At 29.6% G+C, this 21,284-nt stretch overlaps 2 protein-coding genes across 7 annotated transcripts; both read left to right on the top strand.

The window, feature by feature from the left end:
- The first annotated feature begins 719 nt into the window (after window positions 1–719).
- LOC146959197 (monooxygenase 3-like) lies at window positions 720–8,010 on the top strand. 2 transcript variants are annotated; one of them, XM_085740744.1, is made up of 6 exons: window positions 720–900; window positions 1,135–1,281; window positions 5,559–5,630; window positions 5,758–5,926; window positions 6,892–7,123; window positions 7,385–8,010. In XM_085740744.1, exons 1-6 carry the CDS (start codon window positions 821–823, stop codon window positions 7,912–7,914), a joined length of 1,230 nt encoding a protein of 409 aa, XP_085596870.1. In that variant the 5' UTR covers window positions 720–820; the 3' UTR covers window positions 7,915–8,010. The 2 variants fall into 2 exon arrangements, with proteins under 2 accessions (XP_085596870.1, XP_085596869.1); XM_085740743.1 differs by having other exon boundaries at window positions 735–900; window positions 5,758–6,043.
- Window positions 8,011–8,689: 679 nt separating this feature from the next.
- On the top strand, window positions 8,690–12,299 carry LOC146959196 (monooxygenase 2-like). 5 transcript variants are annotated; one of them, XM_085740747.1, is made up of 5 exons: window positions 8,690–8,894; window positions 9,753–9,899; window positions 10,790–10,861; window positions 10,975–11,360; window positions 11,602–12,299. In XM_085740747.1, exons 1-5 carry the CDS (start codon window positions 8,815–8,817, stop codon window positions 12,123–12,125), a joined length of 1,209 nt encoding a protein of 402 aa, XP_085596873.1. In that variant the 5' UTR covers window positions 8,690–8,814; the 3' UTR covers window positions 12,126–12,299. The 5 variants fall into 5 exon arrangements, with proteins under 5 accessions (XP_085596873.1, XP_085596872.1, XP_085596877.1 ...); XM_085740746.1 differs by having other exon boundaries at window positions 10,972–11,360; XM_085740751.1 differs by lacking the exon at window positions 9,753–9,899.
- Window positions 12,300–21,284: the final 8,985 nt, after the last annotated feature.

Genomic DNA, 21,284 nt, shown 5'->3' with positions numbered 1-21,284 from the left:
CCCCTTCTTAAACCTGTGTCAGCGGGAGTTTTAATGTACTAAACTATTTTTTTAATTAATCACATTTTAAACTATGTTAAACGTCTAATTTATTGTAGAATTTTAATGTCAAACTTCTATGTCAAAATAACATATCTCCTTTGCGAAAATATATATATTGAATTGGATGCGAGTGAAAATAATGAACTCAAATTCAATTAGAGCATACACAACAAATCACCCCATTTTGAGTATTTAGATGGACATTTATGTCCATATCACTTATTGCATGATAGTGTCTAATAAGCACTAATTTTTTTTCAACTGAACACCTAAAAAAATGTTAAATAGGTCACACCAATAATTTTATTTTATATTATTACATTTCAAAAAAAATTATTTCATTATGATTTATAAAAGTATCCGTAAAAAGTGAATAGAGAGTGTGTTCTGATAACCACTATTTTCATTAAGCACCCAAATTTTATACTCGACAATAATGGTGTCTATTTAGTATGATACTAAAACAGATGAAACAACAACCATTGTGGATGGTTTTATGTATGACATGTCATCGTTAAATGAAATTATGTTAAAAAATAAAGTATGCGACTAACGTCAGTGTCGTTGCATCATCTTTGCCCAATTGTATCCCTATATATATATATATATGTATATATATATATATATATATATATATATATATATATATATATATATATATATATATATATATTCTTGCGGTTCTCTTCTTCAAAGCATTATGCTTACCCACAACAAACTTCTATCCACTCCATTCTAATAAAAACTTAAAGAATATTGAACTATATACTTATTGGTAATGGAAACTGTAATTGAAGAAGATATTGTGATTGTGGGAGCTGGAATTGCCGGACTCACAACATCCTTAGGACTTCACAGGTATTGTCTTTACTCCTGATAACATATCTTATATAAATTTGACTAACCATCTTTACTAAAATCTCCTATTAAAACTATATTTTTTATCCATATAACTCTAATCTAAGATATTGTTTAAAAGATTTAAGTTTAAGTCCATTTTCAACGTAATGTTTGTACTACTTCATCTACATGATTAGTGGTATAATTCAAGATATAGAAATTAATTATTAATGGTGATATTGATGATTGCAGATTGGGCATTTCAAGCTTGATATTAGAATCTTCGGATGGTTTGAGAGTGAGTGGATTTGCTTTAACACTATGGAAAAATGCTTGGCAGGCCTTGGATGTTATTGGTGTTGGAGACATCCTTCGCCACAAATATCTACAACTTCATGGGTAAGTGCAAACTATTCAATTTTTAAATCAACAAAAAATATAGAAGAAAATGTGCAAACTCGTGATTTTTTTTTTTTTTTTAAAATCGTGGTTGTTGCAATGCATATTGTGGCATGCATTAATTTTAAGTTTGCACCAAAAGAAAAATAAAATATTAATAATGTGTGAAATTTATTCATTTCAAGTAATTAAAAATTGTAAAAGAAAAGTATTAAGTAATTTGGTACGTACTTAAGCAATTTGTTTTTAAAAGATCTAGATAATTAATAATCGATTTTTTATTTACTTAATATAAAAATATGACCAATAAAAAATAATATATATTACTTAAACTAATAAAAGCAATCAAACACGTCAATATCAATTATACGCATTCAAAATAAATTTTAATCCCTATAAAAGTGGAATGAAACATACGCTAATGAAAGTAAAGTGATCTGGTAACATCTGGCATCACATATGATTATGTGTCATTGAGGGACATTGCAATATGTGGTAACTAGTATGGAGCCCGTGCCAAGCACGGGTAAGAATTGTTATTTGCGACTTTTTTTTTTTAATTATTAACATTGACCATTTGTAATAAAAATTTAAAATAAAAATACAGTGTATTTTGTGAAGTATTTAAGCAACGGAAAATATTTGATGGTTATTTGAGCCATATTGATAGCAAAATTGTGTGTGAAATAAATCAAGCTCAAATATTGTTACAAAAACAAAACAGGATCATATATCCAACCCAAACATACTTGAACGATGGCAACAAAGTTTGTGTTAATTGTTTGAAATTGAAGGTATGGATATGTAACAATCAATTGGATTATTTTTTTTATATTAGGTAACTTGACAATTATCGGTTAATGCATGCAAGTATGTTGCATAATTGTATATATGTCTGGAATTGATTATGAGTATACACTTGAATGCATGTTATAGTATTTGCATCTAGATGTACAATAAAATATTCAATCCGGATTCAAACCAAATTGTCTTCTAAACCATGACCACTTTGTACCATAGTCATTCTCAGTATGAGAATTGCCATAATAAAGTTTTTGGCCAAATCACTGACTATTACCCTGTCTGATCAATGTTTTTCATTAGCATTGCTAGACATCATTTTTAAGTCTCAGCTTGTGGTTCGGAATACCTGATCACTTTATGTCATTCAAAATCTCATTAGCATAGGCATCTTTTCCTAAACCTCAACTTGTGGTTTGAAATACATAAACACTTAATGTCATTCAAACACTCGTTAGTAAACTACTCCATGTGTATACCATTTTTTTCTTTAATTTACAAACAACAATTGAGCTCAAGTATTCTTTCTCTTTTTTTTTAAGGAATCAAATATTCTTTCTCAATCTCTACGATTAATTTTTTTAGGAATTATTCAAGATTGTGTTGGTGTAAAAAATGGTTGAAAATTTTATTAAATAAAAAATTCAACAATAAAAAATTTATGATGTTAAAAAAACAACAAACTTTATTGTCCATATGTTGCATTATCATTATTACCATGCAAAGACACAACAATAGCAGACTTATATTAGAATTTGGATATATTAACAAAATGATTAGAGGTAGTCAAAAGTAAAACATTGAATAGAGAGAAAATGTGACATCTAACCAAATCCATCATATCTATATTCGTAGATACAATCTTCTAGTGAATTTTAGTTTCACCGAATGTTCTAATGAAGGTTATTTGGAACATCTACAGCAGTAGTAAACTAAAAAGAGTCTTTAACTGAGTCTCACATGTACACATCATTTATTTATAATTTTTGTAAGTAAGTTTCGAATATGGATTCAATGATTCAAATGGTAGTAAACTAAAAAGAGTCCTTAAATTGATCCCACTAATATGTACTTTAATGTGTGCATTTAGAAAATAAATAAAAAGAAATTGAAAGGAGTAAAAATCACATGAACTTGAGATGGTAGAACTGACTTTTATCTACATTATTTCTTATTATGATTGTTGAAGAGAGAGTCCTTATACAATGGTCGGTAACTAATGAACTCTACTTTTTTTCTTCCTTAAAAGAGGTCCTTATGGAGATGCTCTATGTTCAAATCACATTATTATCTTTCTTCCCCCCATGCTATGTTTTTAATCCCACATAACATCGCATAACACCGACCCTTAAAATGTGATAGGGTATATAGGGGTTGAGGGTATTGTCGTGTCGGGGTGGCTTTGGCTACCCAATTTTCTTTAGTTCATTTAATTATTTTATAAGTTAGTGTATTTTTATATTTTGCTACACTAATAATGTAGATTTAGTTACCCTAAATAGTTTATTTGCGAAAAGTATTAGCGGATATATGAAAGAAAAAAAAGATAATTTGATATTTAAATTTATTTTGCTTGTTTTGACACTTTCAATCTCTATAGCAACTACAAACATAGTTTTGTAAACAAAAAAAAAATGTAAAGATAAGATTCGTAAAAATATTTTTTATTTTTTCTATATAATTTTGCCCCCTCATAAAATTTCTATTAGATTCATCATTGACGGTATAACGATAGCCATTTTTTCAAAGACTAAAAACATAGTACCAAGTAAACATAAAAAATCAAAAATATCAAAATTTAAGATGCTTTCATACCTAATAATTAAAGATCCTTAAATGGAATAAAATTAGAACATAAAAAGGGTTCGAATTGACATGTACATCCTTAAAAAAAGACAACGGTTTCAAGAAAAATGATTTGAGAAATTTCACCTTGAAACCCTAATGTCAGATGTGACAGAGGCTTGGGGCAGCACATAGCAACCTTAAAAACCGCTATTGCTAGCGGCAACTTGTGGGCCAAAAGCATCTCGCCTGAACCCTACCACCACTATGTTATTCCATGGTAGCGGCACTAATGACGACATTGCTCCCATGAACACCTTGTATTTGTCTTTCATTTACTTTCATAGGTAGTTCATTTAACAGTGTAAAATATATTGGTAGACTAACCTGTATGACAGTCCAATTTTTGAACTAACTCACCATTTTTTCTATACAGAGTAAATCCTGTCCAACTCAATTGAAAATTTCAATGACAAACTGTTGACAAACATGTAAAAGCTTTCATCAATATCATTGGCTTGATTCAAATACGACTCGCTTTTCAATTTGTCACATAAAGTACATGTCTTATGTTGTACCCAAAAAAAAAAAAAACGTACATGACATATGAACTCATAACATCTTATTTTAATATAAACTTGGTTTTTTGAAACAAATATATTTACATCCGTTGAATTCTATAACGATACCCTCAGATGGATGCTTAACGAATCAATTAATTACTGTACATAAAATTTAAGTAGTTTATGCAAATGAATTTCATTAAGACTACAATAACATAAGAACTTATTATAACCATGAATAACCCTTAAAAAATGATGGTCTATTAGTTCACCACCATTTTGCCAATATAGAATATTCATCATTGCTTTTCTGATTCCCTTCAAGCAATTAATTTAATCAAAGATGGTCTATTAGTTCACCACCCTTTTGCTAATGAGGTTCAGAATGTCAGTTGATGGCTAGAGATTGATATGTTGTTGTTGAGCATACTCTCCGAAAATGTAATATGTATGCGGATGTTCTTGCTAAGACAGAGTGCAGTCCAACTATCTGTTTGTGACGTTATATGAACCTCCTATTGATAATGTGTGAATTTTATTCATTTCAAGTAATTAAAAATTGTAAAAGAAAAGTATTAAGTAATTTGGTACGTACTTAAGCAATTTGTTTTTAAAAGATCTAGATAATTAATAATTGATTTTTTATTTACTTAATGTAAAAATATGACCAATAAAAAATAATATATATTACTTAAACTAATAAAAGCAATCAAACACGTCAATATCAATTATACGCATTCAAAATAAATTTTAATCCCTATAAAAGTGGAATGAAACATACGCTAATGAAAGTAAAGTGATCTCGTAACATTTGGCATCACATATGATTATGTGTCATTGAGGGACATTGCAATATGTGGTAAAGTGAGGGATTCATTTGGTACCCTTGGTGGACTTAAAGGAATCCCTTAATACCTTGTATCGGTGGTTGGGTTCAACTGATTTGAGCTAATTAATAAAATAGAGTTGGAAGTCCTGGAATAAAACCCAGACAAATAACTAAATGTTAATCCAACAAATTAACTATTAACATTTGTTATTAAAAAAAAGTAACCTTTGTATTTTTAATTAGTGAGAAAATGAAAGAGTAAGAAGGGATTGAAACTAAAAACTTGATTTGGAATGCAGGCATGTGACTACTTCTTTGATAACGGGGCAACAAATATCAACTACGTCTTTCATGGACAACAAAGGAAAACAGTAAGTGCACTGAACATATTATATAGTCTTAACATTGACACATACTCCAAGCTAGTGTTTCAATTTCTTTCATACCCTACCACAATTCTGTTTATTCTTCTTGCTATGATGTTTTTATGCCATGCAGTGGAGGACCCTGTGAAGTTCGTTGTGTTAGAAGAAAGTTATTGTTGGAAGTTCTTACCAATGAGCTTCCAAGTGGCACTATTAGGTACTTATCAAAGGTGGTTGCTATTCAAGAATCTGGCTTCTCTAAAATACTCCATCTTGCTGATGGAACAACAATCAAAACCAAGGTAAACAATATATGTGTTACATTAACCCACTTGAGTTGGCCTAGTGGTATTAGTTTGGGACCTGGGATGTGCTCCTCCTCGAGGTCTCAGGTTCGATTCTCACCGGTGTCAATTAAGGTGGGTTAATTTAACTTCTTCAAAAAAATATACTCCCTCCGGTCACATTTATAAGTAAAAAACAACTTTTTAGGTACATTCAATAATTAATGTATCTAACTCATAAATATGACCGGATATATTAATTATTCAATGTATCTAAAAAGTCATTTTTTATTTATAAATATGACCGGAGGGAGTATGTGTTACATTCCTATTGCATTTAGCTAGTGCACATGATTAGGTGTTGTCTTCAACCCTTCCTTAGGAAGTGGGGAGAGTGATTACTAATGATACTGAGCTAGATGAATTTTAATCAATTGATTTGCTTATAATTAAAAAGTGTGACATAACATATAAAATAGATAGGCACACACAAAAGTTTCTTATGGTCACAAGTATCATACCGTTCATATTTTCAACTATGTAAATCAAATTTATAGAGAAACTCAAATATGAGCTATTTAATCTTCATCCAAATGTCGTGATTAACTAAGTGTGTGTTGCTACTTGCTATGCGGTGGCACTAACTGATTGTGAATTAATTGATTTTAGTTTTTATTATAAGTGGAGCCGGATAAAGGCAGGTTATGAAAACCCTCGTTTTAGATCCATCAACAAAATGTTATTTTTTATTAGATTTTATAAACAAAAAGATTTCATATACAGACAAAAAAGGTCTTATATGCCATGATTATGAGTAGAAATTGAAAAATACTCACACACATTGCGCACTTAGCAAATTTGTGATAGACTCATCTAATTTTAACTGTGTTGTGGTGACTTAAGCTAGAAAAAAAAGAAAATAAAAAATAGAATATACTGTTTTAAGAGATCAATTGACACATGGTAATTTGAAAATTTGAAAGGTATTGATTGGGTGTGATGGAGTGAACTCTATGGTGGCAAAATGGTTAGGCTTCAAGGAGGCCTCTTACGTGGAGAGTTTTGTAACTAGGGGTTATGCAGAGTTGAAGGACACTCACGAACTTGAGCCAATGTTCATGATATACCCAGGCAAAGGTTTTCAAGGTGGAGCTGTTCCATGTGATGACAAGTGTGCTTATTGGTTTTTCGCATGTACTTCTCCTAGCAAGCAAGGTGAATACAAACCCCTCTGATCCATGGTTTTTCACATGTACTCCTAAAAAGTTTAAAAAAAAATTCAAATGAACCAATTATGGTCCAACTTGGTTCAATTCAGTTCAATCAAACTGTAGTGCAATTGAGATCAAACTAACCGGTGAACTAATCGGTTATCGTATCAACCATTTGAATTGAACAATTTAGTATAATTTTTAAATCATTGGTTTCAACTTTGAAAATGAAATAAGTTTCCACTTCACTCGATTTGTTTTACAGATAAAGAGCTAGCACAAGATCCTGCTAAACTAAAACAATATGTGTTAAGCAAGCTAGAGAAGATTCCAAGTTATGTTAGATCTATCATAGAAAATACTGATTTAGATGCTTTACATTCAGCTCCATTGAGATATAGACGTCCTTGGGAGCTTATAATTGGAAATATTAGTAAAGACAATGTTTGTATTGCTGGAGATGCTTTGCACCCTATGGCACCTTATATCGCACAAGGGGGGTGTTGTGCTTTAGAGGATGGGGTGGTTTTAGCAAGGTGCCTAGGTGAGGCATTTTCCAAGAAACCAAAGGAAGAAGTAGAAGAAGAATATAAAAGGATTGAAGAAGGTTTGAAGAAATATGCAAAGGAGAGAAGATGGAGATGCGTTGATCTAATTACTACAAGTTATATTGTGGGTTTTATTAATGAAAATGGTTCAAAATTTGTTAACTTTTTTAAGGGCAGATTTTTGGCTACATTCTTTGCTGCTCTGCCGTTGAAGAAGTCAAATTTTGATTGTGGACAATTAAAATAGCTTTATAAATAGTGACACAATTGTCTTCAATTAATCGTTGTTGCTTTGATCATCTTCCCAGGACAATAAAATGTGAACTTTTGTTCGTTACAATAATATATAACCAAGTATGATTTTATGTTGATTAGAGAATTCAACAAGTATAATAATGTAATCTTAGTCCAAGCCTAGTTAATGATTGATTTAATGAAAAAACTTAACAAGTATAATAATGTAATCCAATAGTTTCCCAAAGAAATAGAATGGTTACAGTAATAAAAACAAGCGTCTTGCTAACAAGTGCCCTAAGGGCATTGTTTAAGGAACCAAAAAAAAGAAACTATGTCTTGAAAATACAAGTCAAACACTTTTTAAAGTCATGTGTGTACAATTTTCAATGCAAAAATTGCTACTTTTAGATGCTTAAACAATGCCCTTAGAGCACTTGTTAGCATTTTCCTAAAAACAAATGGTTAAAAAAAAAACAATCTAAGGATTTTTTTAGAGGAAAAAAAAATCCATTGATTGTTTTTTTTGTTGAGCAAAAATCCAATGATTGTTATCTTATGAATAAATGTGCCTAATTAAAAAAAGAATAAATGTGGCAATTTTGCAAAAGATATCTAATGAATGGGATGTGAGTGAACATATGGAACTCAAATTCAATTTTGCAAGCTAAGGTATGCCTAAATGACGTATGGCGTGTCGTCATGAGATTAAATTATAGCTCGGGACAGTAACGATGCATTATCTCTTACCCAACTATATATATAAACTTCTTGTAGTGTTGTTCTTTGAAGCATTATCCTTACCTAAAGCAAGTTTCTCCACTCTATCCTACCTCAAAAAAAGCTTAAAATATACTAGTATACTAGAAATATTTAATTAGCACCCAAAAACCATATATTAATTTAAATAGTTATGGAAAGTGTAATGGAAGAAGATATTGTGATTGTGGGAGCTGGAATTGCTGGTCTCACAACATCTTTGGCACTTCACAGGTACCCTCTTTCACTTATTTCTATCACCTTTTACTGATCTGTCTAAATAAAATAGTATATTGTTTTTTGGGATGAAAAATATAGTATATTGTTAATGTAATTAAGATAGTATATACAGCAATTAGGGGTGTTCAAAACCGAACCAATCCAATAGAAAAACCGCAAACCGAACCAATCCAAACCAAAATCGTAAAAAACAGCATTTGGTTTGGATGTATTCAGATCAATTTATTACTCAACTGCATGGTTTGGTTCGGTTTGCGGTTTTGATTTTACCAACCTAACCAAACCAAACCAAACCGCAATATATGACAAACACAAATTAAATATATATCACTTGGACCAATACTCATAGAAACTCAATGAAAACTTTAATAAAATGACTTTTTTTTTCTTGTTAAGTTTCTTTACTTTTTCTTTCAAAAATGTATTTATGTACTACTTGAACTCTTAGAGAATGATTAAAAAAAATTGTATTTTGTATTTCTTACAAAATAGGATTATTTGTCCGCATTTAAATTTAGTCTACGTAGTTAAGAACATTGTTTGATGAAAATAAAATGTTAATGTTGGATGAAATTTAAAACATTGCTGAAAATATGTCATGTTTTAACTTTTTAATTTGATTTTAATGTTGGAAACAAAAAAAAATTATTGTCTAAAAAAATCGCGCCAACCGATCCAATCCAAACCGCAATGGTTTGGTTTGGTTTGGTTCGGATTTTATTTTAAAAGTCAACCGAACCAAACCAAACCGCATATTTATTTATCTTGCAGTTCGGATGACTTTTAACCTCAAAACCGAACCAAACCGCACCGCGAACAATTAATAATAGATAATGATGCTGATAATTGCAGATTAGGTGTTGAAAGTTTAGTATTAGAATCTTCGAATAGTTTGCGAGTAAGCGGATTTGCTTTAACAATATGGGAAAATGCTTGGAAGGCCTTGGATGTTGTTGGTGTTGGAGATATCCTTCGCCATCGACATATTCAACTTCATGGGTGAGTACAAAATAATATTGTTAGACAATAATTTATAATTTTGTTATTTACATATGGTGTTGATACAATTTTATTTTTGTATTAGTTTTTTTCCTCTCTCTAAATAAAATTAATATCAATAAATTTTTTATAATATCAAATACATTGTTAACTTTTAGATTTTTGGAGTGTTGCTATTTAGTATGGTGACAAAAACAACAAATATCACCAGAACAGAAGAGGCGGTTACAATTTTTATTTCACACTAAAATGATATAATTTTGGCTTGTAGTGGAAATCATGGACAATGTATAGTGTTATTTGTTGGTTTTCGTTTGTCATGCTTCGTACAAAGAGTGTTTCTCATTCAAATAATATCCATCAAGTAAATTAATTTTGACATTTTATACGATGCCAACTTTTAGAATCAACACAAACCAAGTATAGCAACCAAAAAAAATTAGACAATCACTTCTAAGTATATGGTATTTGTTTTCTTTGGTCGTCGTAACGTAAGGATGTCATTTAAAGTTTCTTTTTATGATATGTGATATAGAGTATTCTTTGAAGTATGAACACAATTGTCGTCGAATAATTTTGTTAACCATACTATTAATGTGAAATATTGTTCACTTTGTAATGGTCAATCTTCATTAGGAAATTGGATTATCGACCTTTCTTTAGTGGTAGGTATATACATTTTTGCATTTCCATAGGTCGAATTCGAGACACTGCTTTATGGATACGAACCAAGTTCCACTCCATCAATTGTCAAATAATCACTACAAGCAAGAAAAAATAAATACAATTTGGGACGGAAAATCCCTCCTAGTTAAAATTTTGGCTGAAATAAGAGCAAAACAAAAATATTTATCAATTGTGATATTCTAAAAACTTGATTTGGAAATTAGGAATGTGACGACTACTTTGATTACGGGGCAACAAACATCAACCACACCTTTCAAGAATAACAAAGGAAAACAGTAAGTGTATTGTGTAACATTCACATCAACTACAAGTGTTTCAATTTGTGTAGGCATACCCTGCTCCAACTCTATATTCTTCTTATTGTGTGTTTTTAATTTGTGCCAAGCAGTGAAGTTCGTTGTGTTAGAAGGAAGTTATTGTTGGAAGCACTTGCCAATGAGCTTCCTAGTGGCACCATTAGGTACATGTCAAAGGTTGTTGCTATTCAGGAATCTGGCTTCTCTAAAATATTACATCTTGTTGATGGAACAACCATCAAAACCAAGGTGTTGATTGGGTGTGATGGAGTAAACTCTGTGGTGGCAAAGTGGTTAGGCTTCAAAGAGGCCTCTAACACAGGGAGATATGCAACCAGAGGTTATGCAGAGTTAAAGACCACTCACAAGCTTGAACCAATGTTCATGCAGTACTTTGGCAAAGGTTTTAGAGCTGGGGCTCTTCCATGTGATGAGAGGAGTGTTTATTGGTTTTTCACATGGACTCCTATTAGCCAAGGTGAAATACCATTTTCTTCCCATTTTTCTTTTGCATATTCATATTAAATTTTTTTCTCTTTCAATTGGATTGGATCGGAGATCAAACTAGTTCGACCAAATTGTAGTACAATTATGATCAAACCAACTAATGAACTAATCACTTCTCGATTCAACCAATTGACCGATTAGTAAATTTTTTAGAATATTGGTTTCAACGCAAAAAATGAAATAATAGTCCACTTTCTTGACATGTTTTACAGATAAAGAGCTAACACGAGACCCTGCTAATCTGAAACAATATGTGGTAAGCAAACTAGACAAGATGTCGAGCGATGTTAGATATTTCATAGAAAACACAGAATTAGATGCATTTCAATCAGCTCCATTGAGATATAGACATCCTTGGGAGCTTATGATGGGAAATATTAGTAAAGGAAATGTTTGTGTTGTTGGAGATGCTTTACACCCTATGACACCTGATCTTGGTCAAGGGGGGTGTTGTGCTTTAGAGGATGGAGTGGTTTTAGCAAGGTGCTTAGCCGAGGCCTTTTCCAAGAAACCAAAGGAAGAAGAAGAATACAAAAGGATTGAGGAAAGTTTGAAGAAATATGCAAGTGAGAGAAAATGGAGATGCATTGATCTCATTACTGCATCTTATATTGTGGGTTATATTCAACAAAGTGGTTCAAAATTTGTTAACTTCTTTAGGGATAAAATTCTGGCTACATTCCTAGCTGTTCAACTGTTGAAGAAGTCAGATTTTGATTGTGGACAACTAAAATAGCTCTACTTAGTGACACAATCATCTTGCCATGATAATGAACTTGTGTTATTTACTTTTGACGCTAAGATTTCCATTAGAGAATTTATTCAACAAGTATAATAAATAATGTTGTCAAAGTCCAATCTATATAATATAAATTTACGACCTGTTTCATGGCTTCTTATCTTCTTTTTATGACAAGTGTCACCATATTTCAAGGTTTTAAGATTTCTTTCAAATAGCGACATGTGGCGCTCTAATGTTCTTCTATTCTAATTTTTTTTTATGGAAATGTTATAATTCAATGTTTTTTTGGAAGAGCAATTATATTGTGTTATTATATGTTATTTTTTTATGGAAATGTTGCAATTCAATGTTTTTAATGTAGTGTTTAGTTATCATATATTTTATAGTTGGTATTAAGGAATTAAATTTTAACGAGATTGTTTTATATAATATGATATTTCAATTATAATATGAAAATATGTGCAGAATAAATAAAAAATATCGTTGAAAATAAAAGGTTAACCCACACTGATATTTATCCCTGTGCCAAAAATATGAACATTGTTTTATCCCTGCGCCAAGTATAGTGACCGTGATCCACCATATTTTTTTGTTTTATCCCTGCGCCAAGTATAGTGACCGTGATCCACCATATTTTTTTTTAATAAATTTCGTTGAATATTTATTTTAGGAAAGGAAAAAAAATCGGATACTTTATTTTAGGACAGAAAAAATATTGGAGTTTGAGGTATTTAATTGGAATTAAAATCATAAATGGGTGATTGGCAACAAATATGAAAAATATGGTTATAATATGATATGAAAAAAGAGTTCAATGAGCATATATGATCGGAAAAATTAGCTTTACATAAACTGACACCCCATTACAGTAATTTCTTTCTCCATATTTTATTGCCAGTCTAAAAACACAATTATAAAAGTGGCACGATATAGTGATATAGCAAAAGAAAATTGGATACTTTATTTTAGGACATAATTTTTTTTGGAATTTGAGGTATTTAATTGGAATTAAAATCATAAATGGGTGAATTTGAGATAATTTAAATGTTTTTCTAATATTACTTAAAATTGTGATAATAATGAATTTGTATCTCCAATTAACATAAAGATTTTGAAGGTGTATTGAGTTATTGAAATCGTTATTATGAATTAAAAGGCCATAATATTTATAACCATTTTTGTCAAATTTTTTAATAAAATATGATTAACTGTGGAATGATTCGTAAGTGAGTATATTATTGTATTTATTTCTAGAACAAGGATAGAATGGAATGCCTATTTGACTTTTTAATTCAAATCTTTTGATCTTCTTTTTTTCTGTGGAAAAAATTGTGTTTAAATACATTTTACATAAAAAGAATTATACATCTGGTTTTTGAACACATTTACAATTTTTTTTTACGTATTTATATAAAAAAATTAAATAGAGATGTACATCATGAGTATTTGTTTCCCCTAAAAAAAATCATGAGTACTTTTTTTTCTTTCTAATTTTAATCGTATAAATTGTTGAAAATTAATGTACCATTTTATTTTCAATTACTATATCCATAAATTAAGGGAAATTTTTTTGTGATTGTTTCATACATATTGGCTATAAATATTATGTTTGAGACTCACACTTTTCACACCATTTTGAGTTACAACTCACAAATTTCACATTAGTGCTATAAATTGTTCTTTTTAAAAATTTTCTCGAGATCATTTTTTTAATTAATTAATTATTACTTATTCTAATTTTTTTCTTAGATCTAATTATCATTACCAGTTCAATTTCTAATTTTTTTTTTGTCAATTCATTTTTATCTTTATTCACCTTCTATTTTGTTGTTGTAGAAGTGCATCTCAAACGACGAATATGATGAAAGAATCAGCATATGGTGTGAAATTTGAAGAGATTGGATTGTACACTTTGATTAGAATGAATGTATTTTATTAGTTTTTTAAGCGATGATTATTCTTTTGTACAATTATTCATCTAATTAGCTTTAGAAATACAATTTGTGTTCTAAATGTTATTTTACATTCTGAATAGTAGTGTTTCTATAGATTATTCATTATGTTGTACTTTCAACTTTGATCTGCATCTATGAAAAAAAATTGTAAGAACTGTCATATGTTTATTAAGATTTTTTTTCTTCATATTATAATATTGATAAGATTTTATTGAATATTATAGAAATTTGTTATTTGCTTCTTTGTAATTTGTTATTCAACGAAATTAATGAGCACAAAAATACAATTATAGATCTTCTTCTTAAGAGACATAGAACATTGTGGTTCAAATCTTTCGCCCTATGATTTTGTGTGGGACACGAACATAGACCAATTTTCTTAATATTTAGAAATGGTTTTAATGAATCAAAAGATTGGCTTGCAATTTTGATTTTTAATTTTTGAATTTTTTAGTAGTTTACGTTATTGGTGATTAATTCAATTTTTTGTTGAATTTTAGATTTTTTTATGATTTTCAATTTTAGTTTTTTACTGATATTTGACGTTAAAAATAAACATATCCAAAATTAAACTATATATATACCATTTTAGGTATATATTTTACATTAATATTTTTTTATTAGTTCAATTTTTTTCCAATTACCAAAATTTTAAAGGAATTATTGTTTTAATGGACATTTAATGAGGAAATATTCACCATTCAATAGCTATTATCATTGTCCCGGACTTTTAATGTGTATGCTTGAAGTGTTTTGTATATTATAAATACAATGTTAGTATGTTAATTTGACTAAATAAAATAAAAGATGATACCTTTTTTTTTTGTTGGTATGATACCTTTTTTATGCCGATATTTTTAGATGATTATGAGCACACAAAAAAAAACATAGACTTCTATTGCCTATATTATATATATATATATATATATATATATATATATATATATAAATATATATATATATATATATGGGGTTTGCTAGAACACACCCACTAGTTTTTATGTGGGAGTGTTTTAGCAAGTTATAACTAAAAAGTTAATAAATACACCTTAAGGTGTATGTTGCTATAACACACCTTCTAACAAAAACAAGTGAGTGTGTTCTAGCAAATCCTATAGGGGTTTGCTAGGATACACCCACTTACTTTTTAGAAGGAGTATTTTAGCAAGTGAATAACTAAAAAGTGGTTAAATACACCCTAAGGTGTAGCTTTGCTAAAACACTCCCACATAAAAACTAGTGGGTGTGTTCTAGCAAATCCCTATATATATATATATATATATATATATATATATATATATATATATATATATATATATATATATCTCAAATGTATATATGAAAACAAAGTTCTTCAAAGCCTACTCTTGACACACGACACCATGGACCAAACCAAGCATTTTCATGCATTTAACATCTGTGGCGGTTATTTCTTTATTATAATTTTTTTATTTGGTCATGATGTATGCATTAAAATAATTTTACTATTCTAAGGTTTTTTATTTTCTCATTATGTAGGCATTAATTGGACCAAACACAAAATTTAATAATTATAACTAAAAAAGAAAATTGATTTTTTTTTTATAAATATAATTGTTTTAATCTTATTTTTTAAATAAATTGAAACAACATTCATCTTTTTTGTTGGTTTCTAAACAAAATTCATCTACTTTAATAATTGTACCACTAAATTAATTTTTTACATGTTGAAAAAGTATAAATAAAGATAATTTGATTTTTTTTATATTTAATCATTTTTAATCTACAACATGGTTAAAATAATTTTGTTAGCTTTTAATTTTCTTAAGATTTTAAATATTATAATTAAATTCCTCAAAAAAATTAATATAGTTATATAATTTTTAAGTCATATTAATAAAAACTTATGAAGGTAGACAAATATCTAAGAGAACCAGAAGCAATTTAAATGATAATATTGTGATACAAGCTTTCTAAACAAGTTATCAATTTGTAATATTTTTAATAAATTTTAATTTTAATGCGTACTCTCCTTAATGAGTAATGAAGTTTTCCTAATAAGTCATCTCAATATAATATATAACAGAAAATTGAATATTAATCAGGACATTCTCTTTACCGTCGAATTTTAATAATTATAATTATAATAATAAATAAAAAATTTAATTTTTTATAACTACAATTATACATTAATAAATTAAAATAATAAGTATTATTAAAATAAAAAGGGAAAACCAGTTCATTTCTTTTTATCACAGGTTGATGTAATTTATTGATCTGTCTTTAATGTCCAAGATCTTATCTCTTTACCACTAGACCAAACATTTACAAATGTATTACATTAATATTAATATATCATCGGTTGATTTTAATTTTTTTTTTTTGATATTTTATCTCATTCTTATGAGTGTGTTTCCATGGGTGGATGCACCAAATTTTATCTCATTCTTATGGATTTGGTGTGGCTATAGTCACACCAAATTTTTCCTAAAAATAAACTTACATGTGAAAGATGTCTACAAGATAACAGTAGAATTACAAGTTTAAAAAAATTGGTCAAACCATTTGTGATTATATATACTTGGTGTTGTTATACATACTTTTTCATCGACACCTACATGTGTTCACAGGATGGGTCACTTTTCATTGTAATCTATTACCCGATGCAATGAAGTTTCATTAGGTTGGATCAACAAATCATTACATATAACTTTTTTTAAAAAAATATTTAAAATATATATAATTAAATGACATTCTATATTATAAAAACTTCAAGACTTAGACTAGATTCTATTGTTTAAAAATTGAACACTTGAATACAATTGAAACACTTTGAATCTCTATGACATGAACCGAGTATTAATAGTGTGAACACTAGGTCAGTGCTTAGAGGAAACACGTTGTATAAGTCAAGTACAATGTTAAATGAGCAAGGGTCGATACATCGCCGCCTGGATGCAGTAAAAAATAAGCAAGAGTCTCAACATCTTTGTGAATGAGTGTGAGTAAATAAGTTAGTTCACGAAAGTATGACCCATTTTGGAACATGGAATAAAAGCACCCTTGAAAATATATGGAAATAGTTGACTCTATGACTAGGAGGAAGGTTAATTTTATGTGACAACAAGAAACTAAGTGGGTGGGTGAAAAGGCGAAAGAATTAGATAGTTCAAGATTTAAGCATTGATACACTGGGAAAGTTGGATCAAGAAATGGTGTAGGCATTATTGTGAATAAATAAAGGAAAAAGGATATTATGGATGTAAAGAGGATAAGAGATTGGATTGTAGCCCACAAATTTGTAGCTGAATTAGACATCTTTAATTATTATTTTTTGAAAGGAAATAAGACAACTTTAATGTTATTAGTGTTTATGCATCTTAGGTATGGTTGAAAGAATGTCCTAAAGTAAAATTTTGAAAGGATTTGAAAGGCTTAATTCAAGATATACCACAAGAAGAAAATATTTTTCTAGGAGGGGGTCTAAATGGGAATGTTAGGAGTGTTTGATAAGTTTTGAAGGTGTGAATTAGGGTATAGCCTCGGGGAGATAAATGCACATGGTAAATTTATCCCAGATTTTTTGTTGTCTTCTAATCTTACTTTAGGAAAACAAAAGGGAGTCTTATTACATACAAGAGTGAGATGTCATGTTTTCAGAGAGATGTATTTCTTATTAGTAATTATGACAATAAGATTTGATGAACTTAAGGTTTTACCTGGAGAGAGTTTGACTATCCAACATATAGTATTGGTTATAGATGCAAGGGTTAAGAGAAGAGAGAAGAGGAGATGCCACAGTTGGGATACAAGGATCAAATGGTGGCATTTAAAGGATGAAAAACAAAGTGGTTTCCAACAAAAGATTTTAAAGGAAGGTTGCGTCAAGCTACATAGAAGCGAAAATGATAAGTGGAACAAGATGACATATGAGATTAGAAAAGTAGCAAAAAAGACAATAGAAAAACTAATAGGTTTTGGACTTAACTAGGAGTAAAGAATCATGGTGGCACTAACATTTTTAAATTAAAATGAGAATCAAAAGGGGATGTTGTAAAGTGTGGTATAGGTGTACACGTACAAATATTTAGGAAAATTATAAGAGAGCTAAGAAAGGGGCAAAGAAGGCATTAAACGCAATAAGAACACGAGCTTTTGATGGGTTATACCAATCCTTACACACCAATGAGGGAGAAAAGTTTATATATATTCTTGCTAAAGGACAAGAAAGAAAGAAAGAAAGAAAGAAAGAAAGAAAGAAAGAAAGAAAGAAAGGATAGATATTAGAGAGGCAGATATAAACTATAACTACTATCATCGTATTATAGAACACGAGGTAAAAGAAGTGTTGAAACGGATGAGACAATAAGGTAGTTGAGCTTGAAAATAAATCTATTGAAGTGCAAAAAAGTTGTGGAGAAATTTCATCCTCAAACCTGAACCCGTCCCCAACCTAAACATTTTCCCAAACCCGAACCTACTACTAGAAATTCATATCCACCATTTTTTATTAATCTAATCCATTTGAGGTAGGAAAACACACAACACCATATTTTATATCAAACGAACCTCTTCACAAAGTAATTAGTCAATTTTAAATTAGGGTAATGATTACAGTGATTAAAAGTTCAAAAATATCTCAAAAGTAGAGATAATATTTAGAGATTTGCATGTTACATATTAATATATTTCTACATTAGGTATAGGTTTGAAATGGGTATCTATATCTTTAAATACTTGCCAATCATAATAGGAACACAGGCTACCATAGATCTTATAAAAAAATCCATTTTCAAAAGATGAATTTGACAATAGTAAATTTTTTTTTTTAAATGTCAATGTAATATATTCTTGGGGCAAATATCATCATGTTGGAGAGATCAAAACAATTGCCCTTTTTTTTAATGACAAATGTTAGTAATTAGTTGTTAAATTAATATTAATCATTCGTTTGAGTTTGACCCAGTACCTCTAACTCCTTATTCCTTAACTCAAATCATTTAAACTACTCAACCCCAAAAACAATTTATTAGTTAGGATAAAAATACCAAATTAAAATAAAATATAGTTGTAAACTATATATATACTTTATATTTGTAAAAGAAAATATTCCCTCAAAAAAAAATTGTAAAAGAAAAGATCTTGATACAACTATATAATATTATATTTTTTTACAAAAACTATTAATATTAAGTTATATTTTTTGTCAAAAAAAACTATATAATTTATTTAAAGTTACTTTAAATTTATATTGATTTATATATCAAATAACTTAAATACTCACAAACTTTATGTAAATTAATTTTCAATTTTAAATAATATTTTATTAAACATTAACGTTAATTCCTTGAGTAAAAAAATATAAAAAAAAGTATGTTAATTTCCCGTGCTTAGCACGAGTATCCCGATTTGAATGAGAATCTTGGTGACCCGTTATTTTTCCAAGAAAGGGGAATACTCGCACCAACGCTTGATTCAGTTGAGCATGTTAATGAATATATGATGTCACCAATTCCAGGTGAAGAGAAAGAGTATTGAAGCTCTGATTCTGTTTGTCGATCGGGTGAAAATTCTGATGTCCAAAGCGAGTGGTTAACAACGGAATTTCTTAATGGTATTAAGAGCTCTGGAGAGAAACATCGATCATGCCAATGGATTGTGTAATGGTGCGAGGCTGACAGTTACACATCTAGGGAAGAGCACGATAGCTGCTACCCTAATTACAGGAAAAGGGACGGTACTAGGGTATTCATTCCCAGGATGAATCTTACTCCGAGTGATCCAGGACTACCCTTCGAATTCAGGCGCATGCAATTTCCATTGACGCTTTGTTTTGCAATGACAATAAATAAAAGTCATGGTTAATCTTTATCTCGGGTGGGAGTTTATCTTCTTAAGTTCGTGTTCACGCATGGACCACTCTATGTCGCTGTCTCTCGAGTTACTTCTAGAAAAGGTTTGAAGGTGCTCATCTTGGATGAAGATAATAATGTTTGCAAGGAGACCACAAATGTTGTGTATCGTGAAGTTTTTCAAAAAGTATGATCAATGGTTATGTTTTAGAATTGTTGTTGCTATAATTTAGAAAACTAAAGTTGCGTATTGTTTGGAAGTTGTTTTTTTCATTTCTTTGTAAGGCGTACTGGTCATTACAGGCCATGCAATTTCTATATAAGCAGATCCTCCTGCCATTGACTTTTAATTAATGCACTTTTCAGGTATAACAATACATGGAACTTTTTTTTATATCGTTGTTACCCTAAAATACAATATTTACATTAGACCATTGGTTTTGTAAAAAATAAAAACAAATAACACCCATAAAAAATTTAACGTTTGCATTCATAGACTAGGTGTATACATCTGACACTAGGCATGGCAATGGGGGGGACGGGTTTTACCTTCCCAGTCTCCATACCCGATTCTCATATACTTACCTGTTATTCTACCCATACCCAACGGGGATGAGAAATTGAATCTCATCCCCATCCCCGACGAGTTCGGGTATCCCCGCCCCATCCCTGTCCCCGCATTGATTAATTTTTTTTAAATAAAAAAGAGAAGTTTTTTTGCATCCCCAAAAGAAATGTTGTAATACATTATCGAACAACACACTCACATTAACATTTGTTAGATGAAATGATTTAGTTGATCCTTTAAATATCAATTGTTGTTTTTATTAACATGACAATTATCAAACAAACTAACATGACATATCAACATAAAATAATTTTTTACATTTGGGACGGGTATGGGTTTGGGGTGGGTACCTATATACCCGTTACCCGTCCCATACCCGTGTTTTGAAATCGGGAAAAACCCATACCCATATTCAAACTCAGTAAAAACGGGGAAGACCCGTCAAATTGGGTTTGGTTCGGGCGGGTAACCGCGGGTATGAGTTTTCTTGCCATGTCTATCTGACACTAACTATTATATAAAAAAATACAAATTTTGTAGTTTTTATGATTAGTAAAATACATTATGTCAACAAATAATAATATACAGTACGTCGGCGTATTTTTGCAAAAATAATACATATGTTAAGTTTAACAATGAGTACATCTTATACTACAAATTATTAGTATAAATATAAATCCAAATACTTTAATCGTTATGTGCAATGTTAAGATATTTCAAAATATATACAAAATTAAGATGATATTTTTTTACATATCAAATTTAAATTATAACCACACTTATAACTTTAAGATAACAT

Source organism: Medicago sativa, chromosome 1, assembly GCF_051527215.1.
Source record: "Medicago sativa cultivar Bolivia chromosome 1, Bolivia_mono, whole genome shotgun sequence".
Classification (NCBI taxonomy): domain Eukaryota; kingdom Viridiplantae; phylum Streptophyta; class Magnoliopsida; order Fabales; family Fabaceae; genus Medicago; species Medicago sativa.
The sequence above is the reverse complement of the archived record's forward strand: the minus strand, read 5'-3'. Positions and strand labels throughout refer to the sequence as shown.